This window comes from Triticum urartu, chromosome 3A, assembly GCF_056163025.1.
Source record: "Triticum urartu cultivar PI428250 chromosome 3A, HENAU_Tu73, whole genome shotgun sequence".
Classification (NCBI taxonomy): Eukaryota; Viridiplantae; Streptophyta; class Magnoliopsida; order Poales; family Poaceae; genus Triticum; species Triticum urartu.
Window position 1 is genome coordinate 51,309,711 of NC_141875.1, and position 12,347 is coordinate 51,322,057.

General features: G+C 46.0%; 2 protein-coding genes across 4 annotated transcripts; both read right to left on the reverse strand.

Moving 5' to 3' along the window:
• On the reverse strand, window positions 1-2,073 carry LOC147978430 (chaperone protein dnaJ 20, chloroplastic-like). Its single transcript, XM_087546289.1, has 2 exons — window positions 1,527-2,073; window positions 1-453 (listed from the first exon to the last, which is right to left on the reverse strand). Exons 1-2 carry the CDS (start codon window positions 1,977-1,979, stop codon window positions 313-315), a joined length of 594 nt encoding a protein of 197 aa, XP_087402415.1. The 5' UTR covers window positions 1,980-2,073; the 3' UTR covers window positions 1-312.
• A 1,512-nt stretch (window positions 2,074-3,585) lies between these two features.
• LOC147978431 (RNA recognition motif (RRM)-containing protein) lies at window positions 3,586-10,328 on the reverse strand. Of its 3 annotated transcripts, XR_015618100.1 has the most exons (6): window positions 9,154-10,328; window positions 8,210-8,720; window positions 6,177-7,780; window positions 5,976-6,049; window positions 5,223-5,562; window positions 3,586-4,974 (listed from the first exon to the last, which is right to left on the reverse strand). XR_015618100.1 is itself a non-coding variant. In XM_087546288.1 (3 exons), the coding sequence occupies exons 1-3, from the start codon at window positions 10,196-10,198 to the stop codon at window positions 6,364-6,366; spliced, it is 2,973 nt and encodes a 990-aa protein (XP_087402414.1). In that variant the 5' UTR covers window positions 10,199-10,328; the 3' UTR covers window positions 5,824-6,363. The 3 variants fall into 3 exon arrangements, 1 of the variants encoding a protein (XP_087402414.1); XR_015618099.1 differs by lacking the exons at window positions 3,586-4,974; window positions 5,223-5,562 and having other exon boundaries at window positions 5,824-6,049; XM_087546288.1 differs by lacking the exons at window positions 3,586-4,974; window positions 5,223-5,562 and having other exon boundaries at window positions 5,824-7,780.
• Between the last annotated feature and the right edge of the window lie 2,019 nt (window positions 10,329-12,347).

The following is a 12,347-nucleotide window of genomic DNA, read 5'->3' on the forward strand; positions in this document are numbered from 1 at the left end:
TTCATAGTACAACTAGATTTGATTACTTCTGTCTCATTATATTTACATTTCATCAGGTAAAGATTCAAGGAGGAGCGACGCCGTTGGGTTCAACATACATCCTGGCACCTAGTCGAACTATATGTTTCCTGTGAGCCATGTATGGTAGTATGGTTTAGCATACACCAGGCAAGACTCAAGCAGCGCCATGGCTGTACTCCGATCCTAACCATGCTTCTTAAGCATAACCTTTCTAACTTTTGCTACACAAAGATATCGACAGTTTAGATGCTACGGATGGCTAGTGGACATAAGAGTGTAAGAGGAGCACTGTCACAATTGTTCGGCCCTTCTTCTTCGCATCTGAGCTCCCCAGGATAGGTTCTCTTCTGCATCCTTCACCGTGCTCCGCTTCTTCAGCTCGGATATTTGGCCTTCCCACGATGTCCTCCAGCCAGACTTCTCTTCCTGTTCCTGTGGTATGGTTCACAAAGGCGGGAAGTTAGCGTGGAGAAAGAGAAAGCTCTACAGAAAGTTGGAACTTCGCAAGGAATATAACAACCAATCGTTGACAATTGCCATGGACATTGTTAATTCCACATCATCAACAGTGATATGTAAAGGGACATCACCAAAGATAGCTCACTCCTGCAATTTCCATCCATACACGTAGGATACCACTTTCCAAATGATTAATCTTTTTAGATTTCTTGTCAAATCTGACAACGCCAAATTAACAAATCTCACCCATGCGATTCTTTCTTTTTCTTCTGCAAATTATTAGCATGAAAATGACTTCTCTAAATCCATCTGAACAGACACCAGCCATCATCATGCCACATGTGCATATATTTTACATCCACCGAATTCATTTATATTCGTATATGACATCGCACATAAGGGGGAGTTTATGTATTTCTTATTCTGTCTGTTTGTGAATGAAAGGTCATACATCAAGCATATGGGGTGGTTAGTCGTCAAGCACCAAATATTGGGATCTGTTGAGGAGGCCTAGAAGATCTCCAATCTAGTATTTTTTTCCCTAGTCCTAGAATACTCCTGGATTAGCCAGCCAGCCATCTCAAGCCAGGGTGGATCCCACATGAATGATATGTTAAACTAGGATCCCACATGAATGATATGCTAAACTATGAGTTTACAGGTGTCTTAACTGAATAAATAAGCTAGCACAGAGTTATTGAGGTTTTCTATTGAGGAATCTTGTTAAATATATTGAGGATTAGCCTAAAATGTTACTACCAGGTTCAGGTATTAACACAAGCCAAAGTCTGCATACAAAAGCAGAGCATCAAAATGTGAGGCTCATTTGTAAAACCATCTGAATCCAACAAGGTTTGAAGGATTAACTAGGACAACAATTTGAATTAAAACCACAGGGGGATTCAGTTGCGATCAGGAATCTGAGGGGCAGATCATGATGCGGAGAATTTCCATCCATTATTATTATTATATAAAAAGGGAAGTAACAGTTTGACGAGCTGGAGGAGAGGAAATGGTGGAGATGACGTATGTATGTATGTACGCACCTGGTGGTAGAAGGCGGAGGCGTCGTGGCGCCGCGCGGCGGGGGAGAAGGCGAGGCGGCAGACGCCGCGGGCGAGGGCGCGGTCGTAGGTGGTGCGGCGGCTGGGGTCGGAGAGCGTCTCGTAGGCCTCCTGCACCTGGATGAAGCGGCGGGTGTGCTCCTTGGCGGCGTCCGGCGGGGACACGTCCGGGTGGTACTTGCGCGCCATCCGCCGGTAGGCCGCCCGCACGTCCTCGAAGCTGCTCCCCTCCGCCGAGATCCCCAGCAGGTCGTAGAACGTCGGCTGCTGCTGCTGCTGCTGAACCGCCGTGTACGCGCTCGCGGCTCCGGAAGCGGCCGCCGCCGCCGCCCGCGCCCGCGTCGCCGCGCGGGGCGGGGGCCGGAACCCGGCGCGGCCCCCGCCGCCCGCGACGGCGAAGGCGGCGGGCGCGGGGGAGGCGGCGAGCTGGGGCATGTGTCGCTCCACCTGACCTGACCTGATCTGATCTGCTTAGCGTGCGCGCTTGCTTTGCTTAGCCGTGGGAGCAGAGAGTGGTGGTGCTGCGATTTTTAATTGGGAGCGAGGGGGGCGTGGAGAAGATATAGAGAGAGATTTCTCCAAGATATGTGTGGAGTCGCTGTCCGGCCATTGTCCGCTTCTTTACCCCACTTGTTGATGTGTTGGCTTGGCTCGCGGTGTTGGCCTACGACCAGCAAAATTGTCAAGGATTATTACTGTTGTGCATCTGAAACCAAGCCGATTTTATGTGCTATAGGTTCCGTGTTGGATGCCGTGCACACATCCATGTCCAGCAGTAGTTTCCAGAATCCATGCATAAGTGGCTGTAAATTTTTCTCCGTTTTTCACTTTAGAAAAGAGAGGAGATTATACGTGGAGGACTCTTTCCACACGTCTGGTCCATTTTGTCCCGCACAAGGATGCGTCCACTCTGCCCCGTCTTGTCACCTCTGACCAACTTGGACGGTGTTATTATGACTTGAGTTGGAGCCATCTTGCATTTGTTCCTCGCCTAGTCAAGCTGCTGCCCAACGAACCCTAACGACGCATCCAACCATTGGAACGGAGGGAGTACATGAAAACGATACAAAAACAGGCATGCATTCCATATCACCGAACGTTGCAGAGGGATTACCACTGTTGCACGCATCACATTCGGTCCATTCTGGGAAAATGGAACTTTTATTGAAGAGAAGCAAATGAGACGCTTTCATGAAAATTCTCATAGAATCGAGAATGAAGTTTTCATTCTGTACATGCCAGATCATGAATTAGTAACTGCATCCAATCTCCGAAAAGTCCCGATTGTTTCGGTTTTTGAAATGGGATATTTACGGAATCCTCATGAATAGGATCAAACCTCATTCCATGCTATTTCCATAAGAAACATATTTGCATGCATATACACACACGCCCATGTTGGATGCTAGATGCAGGGCACACATCCATGTCCAGCAGTGCCTTCAAGGATTCATGCATGAGTGGTGGCATGTTTTTCTCCATTTCACTTGTAAGATAAGATTAATGTTGTTCTGCGGCCTGCGGGGATTGTGAAATATGATTACACATTGCCAATTTCCACTTGTCTGGTCCTCCTTGGTGCAGGTGAGCACGTCCGCGAAGTCTGCAAACACCCGCATTGATCTTTTTTGCATCAAGACAACAAGGTCACTAAAGCAACAGTGATTAGCTTATTTTCGTTTTCGCAGCCCGTCCACTTGCATCCCAAGTCCATGTCCCTTCCAAATGGACCAGACAAAGAGCTCCCTATAATTATCGTGTTCCGACTGACTTTTGATGAGGTCTAATATGATGGTATTATTTACATTAGCTCCACCTTGCCCTTCCTCCTCGTCTATTCATACTTGAAGCACAAACCTGCCTCTCGAGACATCCAACCACACATGAAACGAAATATGAAATACAAAAAAAAAAACACGCATGCATACCTAGACCGTGTCAACAAGCAACTCGTGCGCACGGCAAGGGACGCACAAATCACAACAAAATTACTACACACGCAAGCAAACGACGATAAGACGTCGACGCGTTAATCTTGATCCTCGTTGTTAATCAATGCCAAAATTTTAGACCATGTGAGTGACGTACAGCCAGACGCGAAACAAAAGCACGCATCATATGCATACACGCATATTTGGACCGTGTCAACAAACCGTTGGTAACCACGAGCTACCTACCTGCGTACATGGCAAAAGAGTCGCAAAGTGCAGAAATATAATTTAACAACAGAGATAAGACGGCGACGTGTTGGCATACACATCTTGATCCTCGACGTTCATCATGCCAGGTTTTTTATATGGTTTTGCATGCACATCAACGGGATCCGATATGCACCAACATTCGTCTACATTGTTAGGTCAGGGCTCTCTTTAGCCGCCTTCTAAACAGTAAACAAAACAACACCCTCGTGTAACTGGAGAGGGATTAACAACGCGGCTTTTTGCTTGGACACAGGAAAAACAAGGTGCTTAACTAGTGCTCGATGGTTTCGAGGGGCGGCCTGGCCGACCACGACTTTGATCAATCAAAATAATACCAAATGGCCCTAGTACCCTTTTAACAGTGTGCGGAGGTCAGCAAAGCACACGAGCCATTGCGCGTTGCTGATTGCTTGGCTGATGTCAGTGTGGTATCTGATACTTGCACCTACATATCCCTAGTGTTAATTCATCGGATATATCTATAACCAACTGTCTCACAAATAATTCATACATCAACCCAGAATCCAAACAGCCAAATCATCTTAACTCGCTGATAAGATTTAATTTGCTCATCTTGTCATCTGCTAAAATACAATCAAAACTAAACTATGATCTGGCAGGACAAACTCGCTATGTCCATTTATTCATCTTTGTTGGAACGAAGACAATACAAGCGCAGGAAGAAAATGGAAAACGGTTACTAAGACTTATTCAGATACAACTCTGTAATGCTAGCACGCCTATAACTCGTTCAAGAATGTAAAAACAAACGCCGAATTTACCATCACGAACCAATAATGGGTTGAAGCAGAAGAACATATAACACATTAAAGGCTGGATTTCTGGACCTGAATAATTACTTCTGGTGTTATTGCTACACTACATCTCTTGAAACAAATATTCAGCAATTTGTAGGTGCAAGCCTTGTCACCTACTTCTCCCTAGACAGTTAACACTTGTATATCTTAGAATTAAGCCTCCCATATAATTCATACATCAACCCAAAACCCAAACCCAATACCAAATGTCAAGAGATTTCATTCGATAGATCCAAGCAACCGCATAATCAGTGACTCGCCAATACTGTTTAGTTGGCTCAGTCCGTCAACTGCTAGACGCTACTCAATCAGCGACAGGGCGAGACTAGAAAAACGATCTAGCACGGACAGTACTTAGAAAGATCCGGATCCCTGGAACAAACTTGCTATGTCCATTGTACTGTAGCCATCCTATTCAACACAAGCAAATAAAAAAGGCAGAAAAGGCATCAAGTTTATAACTACTAAACTGACATGGTTGCATACTATTGTAACTTGTTGAACAGTGTACAAAGTTCCTATCAAGAATCCAGTCCAATGGACAATGGAATAGGCTATATGGCATAAAACATATCTCGCTATCTATCAACACTGCTTTGTGGACATGGATAAGTATTTCTGGTGTTCACTCTAACCAAGTCCACGGCATAAATCCTTACCTCTTCTACACACAAAGCAGCTTTTAAAGTTAGCATGGCCTGTCCCCTCCCAAACATGTTCCAAGTTCCAACGGCAACCAGCTTTCAAGAAACCTGCACATGTTTTTCCAACCACAGCACCAGTCACAGCAGGTGAGGAGTAACTAGCAAAGTTACTCTTTGCAGAGGACAGGTGCTTCCGAAACGAACAAACATGTGCAAGAGCAAAAAGAAGACAAGGAATGATAATATTTAAAGGCATGCTGCTTATCTCTGGAACTATAAAGGAACACCCTGGAGTAAATGTTCCGACTTTATCAACAATTGCCTCACATCAGACACTGCCTTCTCAAGCGAGCCCCTGTCACTCAGGAAAGGGGGAAAAGGAAAAAGGAAAAGGGAAGGAAAAATCATGAATGCCATGGCACAAACTCAAGACATTTATTTTAGGCAGGGTGAGAATTGAGAAGCACACAAAATAACAAATAAATTCTACAGCAAAATTGTCTACATTCATCCGAAGGAGTAAACAACTACTGAACATAACATACGGATCAATTAAGCTGCTGAACTTTTTGAATCATCAGATCATTACTGATAAAAGATGCACATGAGAGAATCATACGCAAAGACACAGCACATAATGCAAACTCAATCAAAATATGTTCACAGTATGTAGATAAACATCTCAGACCATTGCACCAGCCAAGCATGCCAACTGAAATGTAGCATAGCCTAGAGACAAGTTGTTTAATCTTTCATAATGGACTTTACTTGAGTATGGATAAGTGCGCACTCCCTTGAATCTTCAATTCACACCGCAGAATCAGCTCCGACTCTTCACAAGCCTGCAACGACAAATATATATGGTTGGTTTTGACCTCACTGTGCTAAATCACCTTACAATCTCCAGTGTTACATTTAGAAGTTTACTCCAAGGAGCAAATCTCCATCAATTAAGTTAACGAGGAATACATTTTTATAGATCAGATGAACACTCTGGTCGGCACTGAAGCTCTCCAAAAGATCTTCATATCCTGCAAATAAAACTCCTAAATCAGAGAGGAGATAACAAACACCAGTTCAGCAATGCATCCATTGTATGAGTAGACTCTGCAATCAGCCAACTGAACGATGTGGCAGGTAAACACTGTGGTTAATATCACATGGCAGACTCTTCGGTGCCCCCTAAAGCGCCATCTCCTTCAAGTCCATGTTGCCCATTAATGTCGGACACAGTAGAGCACATATCTTCCTCGGCTTTCTGCTTTGATGCAGGCAATAGAGCATCTGCTGAGCATTTATCTGTACCCGTTTCATCAGCAAATCGCTGGTCTTCCTGGATGACCAGATCTGCTCCTTCTAATGAAGCATTTCGCAGCCTAACTTCAGTGTCATGCTTCAAGCCATCAGAGTCTGAACCAGCTTCTGACTGATTAACCATCCTATCAGGAGACCTCCCTTTATGAAGGTTCTTTTTATCTGAAGACAAGGGATCATCAAGGGAATTGTATTTCCTAGGTCGAGTGCCCTCTTCTGATTTCTTCGACTCATGCTGGTCAGTACCATCCCTATGATATTTATCCCCGGAATGCCTTGAACTTCTATGGGACCGTGAAGATGAATGACGCGAACTTTTATCTCTGGAATGTCTTGATTCATCTTCTCTGTATTTTCTGTCCTTGCGAGAAGAATCGTCTTTGTCATACTTCTTGCCATCTGTCTTCGTCTTGGTACTCCTAGTTGTGTCATGTTTCTGAATATTATCGCCATCCTCTCCCAAGCTTCTCTTCTCAGATTTTGACCTTGGAGAATCAACATCCTCAATACTGTCTTCATTCTTCCTCTTGTCATACTCCACGGCACCAGCAGCATCATGTCTAGATTTCTTGTGATTGCCATTGTCAATATCCAGTAATTCATCTTCAGATACAGATGAACTCCTCTTATGAGGAACAACAGAACTATCTGCATTCTTATCCACTGCGTCCTTCACAGACCTTTCATCTTTGCCACCTCTAGTACCTCTATCAGATCTTTTTTTGTCATCCTGCACCTCAGATCTTTTGACATCCTTCTTATCACTGTTACGGTGCTTTCTCTCTTGAGATCTGGATCTTGAATGCCTGCAATGACGAGAAGAGCGCTGATCACGTGCTGGTGATGACTTGCTCCCTTTATGATGTCGTGGTGACCTTGAACCAGCCCGAGCTGACCTTCTTGATTTTGATGGGCTTAAACTTTCTTCCCTTTGCCGCTTCGGTGACCGAGAATCAGCTCTTGATGGCTTCTTAGACCTCGGGCTTATACTTCTGCTCCTGTTCCTCCTTGAACTAGATGAGTAATGATCACGAGACCTGTCACTCTCTCTTCTCCCAGACCTGCTATATTTGTCCCTATCATCCCTATATGATCGGTCACTGCCATACTTTGAGTGGTGAGATCTCGACGGAGATCGTGATCGGTGATCCCGGGAGCGTCTAACTGGCGGAGAGTAAGAGCGATCCCGCCTACTCCGACGGTACTTGATAGGTGATCTTGACCGAGACTTGGATCTACGAGAAGGGGGCGATGGCGATCTGTAAAGCAAATAATAAACTGGTCAGGGTTCCTTCTGCAGTTTAAAACCAAAAGAAATTATGCTGTTGATAGTCCTACTCTGAGATATCTCATTCTACTTCACATGTTCCATAAAACCATAGATGCATAAACGTAAATGATGAAATGTATGCCAAATAAATAGAACATCATCAAAAAGGAAGCTATCTCTTCAGAACAAACATGTGTTTCTATATCCTAAAAAATTAAGGCATGTACAATAAAAATATATATATATAATCGCTTTCACACAACCAATAACTAAAGAACTGTCTGAGTAAAGACAGTCTGCTTCTAATCTCACGTTGTAATGTATAAGTAGAGCAAAATCAGGAACAAGAACTATCTGTTACCATAATACTGGAAAAGATGACAATGATTCATGTATAATCCAACTAGTCAAACATTACCTTGACTTCTCTTTGGCATCCTTTTCTTCTGCACTTTCCCCACCAAAGCCCTCTGCTTTCAACTTCCTGCTTATCTCAGCAGCCCGTGCAGCTGCTGCATCAGTGGCATTTTTCATGGTGGCTGCACGTACAGCGGCCTGCTGAGCGGCTATTGACGTCTGCATCATCAGTGACTGCTGGAATTGCATCTGTTGCATCTGAACAGCTTGCTGCATCATCATAGGTAAATTGCTATTTGCAATACTAGTTTTTTGAGGAAGAGATTTAGCCATCTCAACATTCAAGGGGCGACCACCAACATCCACGTTACTGAGGGCCAATGCCGCGGTTGCTTCTTCTGGTTTGGAATACTCAACATAAGCAATATGTTTCGAGTCTGTGATAGTACAATCAACAACTTTGCCACAGTACCCAAATAGCTGCTTAATGGTCTCCACCGTAAGAATTGGGCTCAGGTTGCTAATCTGAACAATTTTCTTCAGAGCCTCAGCTTTCTCGGCTTCCGTCATACCTACAGGGACTCAACATGCAGGTGAGCGACATGACTAAAAAAATAAAGTGCATGAAATAACTCATAAGAACACATAGTATACAGTAAACCTTAAGGTGTAGTCATGCTAAATAATACTACCTCTGTATCAAAATATAAGGCGTTCGTTTTTGTAGGCTAAACTAGCCTAAAGAAACATCTTATATTTTGATACAGAGGGAGTACAAAATAGCATCAAGATTTTGTAACTGGACTTGCTACGTAGGCGTGCAGTGTAATTTAAGAACCTTATATTATAGAGATAGCATTGTAGGCTTGCGACCTAACATGTCTGTATTATTGATTCGGCATACTGAGGAAGAACACAGGACCATCAGGCAAATTTTAATTAATCCTACTAGTTCAACAATAGAGCGCACATGTTGAGAATTCCTTAAGAATTGGCAAGTATTACCTGATGAAGCCTGCTCTGCAGCTTTGGAGTCAGCTTGCATCTTAGCAGCATGTGCCTGAAGCGCCTGAGCAGCCATGATAGCCTGAGCGGCTGCCATGGCTGCCGCGGAGGGTGCCATGGGAGCATGGCTGAGCGCACCCATGGACGTAGTGGCAGCCATGACAGACATGAGCAGCTGCTGTGGCGGGTGGCTGAACTTGCAGTCCATTCCCTTGGTGCACTTCCCATTGATGTGCTCCCGGCATATCTCACCCAACGTGGAACCAACGCCTGGCAGGACGACACCACCAGAAGCGCCAGAGGAGGCACCAGGGATGAGGCCGAGCAAGCCCGGGAAGGAACCAGGCATGGAGCCAGCGTAGTTTGGCATGTTGGGCATGGTCTGGTTGAGCATATTGGGGTAACCGGACGAGGCGGCAGGGTAGGCGGACGAGGTGGTGGGGAAGGCTGCGGCGGCAGAGGCGGCCGTGGCCGCGCTGAAGAAGACCGGGAAGGGGCTCCCCATGATGGGCGAGCCGTCGAGGTCGATGTGGACCATGTAGTTGCCGCGCTTGGGGACTGCGTAGGTGACGGCGTAGGATCCGTCGCCGTTGTCCCTGACGCCGCCATCTAGGTCGTCGCCGCCGACGCCAGCCGCGGGGCAGATGCGGACGCGGACGCGGGCGCCGCCTACGGAGACCCTGCGCCCGTCGCGGTCCTTCCCGACGACGGTGAAGGTGGCCGGCGCGCCCGCGGAGCCGCCGGCGATGCCGGGGCCCGCGGCGGAGGACTTGGAGGGGTCGACGGGGCCGGGAGGGGCGCGGGGGCGGTCGTCGTCGTCGGAGTCGGATTCGGGGTCGGGGCGGAAGGAGGGCTCGGCGGGGGAGGAGGGCCGGTCGTGGCGCTCCGGGTCGGCGTCCTGGGGGGACTGGTCGGCGTGGGCGGTCGCGGAGAGGGCCCTGAAGGTGGCGTCGAAGGCGGCCTTGGCGGCGGCGGCGGTGTCGGCCTCGGACTTGAGCTTGGCCTCCTCGGCCTGGCGGACCCAGATGGGCTTGGGCGCCGCCATGGGAGCGAGATGCGAGATCTCGGCGACGGCAGAGCTAGGGTAAGCTTTCTAGGGTTTGGCTTTGGCTTGGCTTCGCGGAGAGGAGAAGACGAGGATCAGATGGGATGCCGGGATAGATTAGGAGAGGAATATTTTTGTTTTTTTTTATCATGAATGGGAAAGGAATCAGAGGACGACGGTGATACTGCCCAAAAACCTGGCCAACTGGGCCGTGCCTGGCAGGCCGGCCCGTTAGCACGCGTGCCTGGCCCGTGACGGGCCGGCCCGGCACGTGGTTAATCGGGTTGTGCCCGGCCTGTGGCCCGCATAGAGCCGTGCCTGGGCCTAGAGGTTGGGCACGCATGCCGGATTTATTTATTTTAAATTATTTTTAATTTTTTATAGGCTAATAGGTAGCCCAATATGCCTGGGCGTAGAGGCTGGGCACGCGTGCCGGCCCGGCACGGCCCATTTAGTTTTTTAATTATTTTTTATTTTTTATAGGCTAAATAATAGGTGTATTGACACGTTTAGCCGTCAATACACTAATATTAAATGGGCCTGGGCCTGGTAAGGCAGCACACGTGCCGGCCCCGCACGGCCTGTGTAGTTCGCGTGCCTATCTGCGCCTGTATAATCCAGGCCGGGTCGTGTTGTGTCGTGCCGGCCCATCTGGCCAGGTTTGATACTGTCATGCCTTCTCGGGCCTACATGGGCTTTTCCTTGCACCTTCTTGGGCTTACATTGGCCATTTCCTATAGTTCGTTTAACATTTATTTTCATGATGCCCAAAAAATCTTTTGTAAATCTAGCTTGTGTGTGATTGAGCGACCACAAACTGAAGGTGTGTTTTGTTTTGAGCCAAACCGAGCCCTACAATCCTCCGACAGGCAGCTTACAATCAGAGGAAGAAGAAGGCTAGTATGCCTTTTAATGTAATTTTTTTTGCTGATTGTTCTATGTTCAGTTGTCTATCCATTGTACTGGCCTTTGTATTCCTCGATATCAATCTAATTTAAGTTTATTCGTATTTTTATCCGCGTTATAATTAGCATCATGCAAATATTTTTCAACATAAATAGTGTTAACATGTTTATTAGCAATAGTTCCTCTAGTAGTTTCAAGTTCCCTAATAGAAAAGTTAAATGACAATTAGGAATATAATCACAATCAGGAATAGTTCCCTACATCATTTTCCCGTAGACTGGATCATCGTGTGAAGGGAGAAGAGTTGAACTGAATAAATAGGCATCAATTCCAATAGTGTGATGGTTTTGACTATCCAAGTGACAAATTAATACTCTATCATAACCTATCTTCTGATTAGGGCCAACCAAGATTAGATAACCAAATAAATCTAGACATGATCCTAAAAAGTGAAGTGATGATTCAAGGCCGTTATTACCTCAATCTATATTTTGCTTTCTTTCGCGCGAGAAGCACAAGCCCTTGCTTGTGGGTTCATATCGAGCAGGAGTACGTCATATCCATCTACATCTCTCAAAACACAATATATTGAGTACCCGGAACTATGTTTAGTGTTGCAAAAATGCAATTGTAAATACTAATTGAGATCATATGATGAGGACATCAATATCATTGTTACACCCATAGCCCATGCTGCTATACATACTGGACCAATTACTAGAGCTTGCGCACGCCAATTAAATTACCAGGTACTTTCGTTTCTTGGTAACGATTCTAATGTTCATGAGAATATGATGCTGTCTAAATTGGATACATTTGTTTTGCTTACAAATGAAAGGCCTAGCTTGGACAAGAAAGATGAACCTTGGAGCAAGTTCAAGCATGGAGATGATGGCGTGCGCAAGGAGAACAAGAACGGAGTTACAAGTGACGATTCCAGGACTTTGAAGCCACCATAATGAGTGCATGAAGCCTTGGATGAAATATACAAGATGCCACTTCATAAATTTCGTCCAGAGGCTATTCTAGGTGCTGCGTCACCTTATTTTTGGGCCAGGCCCATGTAATTTCGAAATACTTGATTATAGGCTGTTATTAGAGTCCGTATGTGTGGGGAAACAAGAGTTAGGGTGGGTTTCGGACCCCTCCTCCAAGGGCCACGAAATTTCCCCTCTCTCCTCCATATATACAGCCCTTAGGACATCGTTTAGACTTTGGGTTTTGTTTAGATTAAAATTCGTCA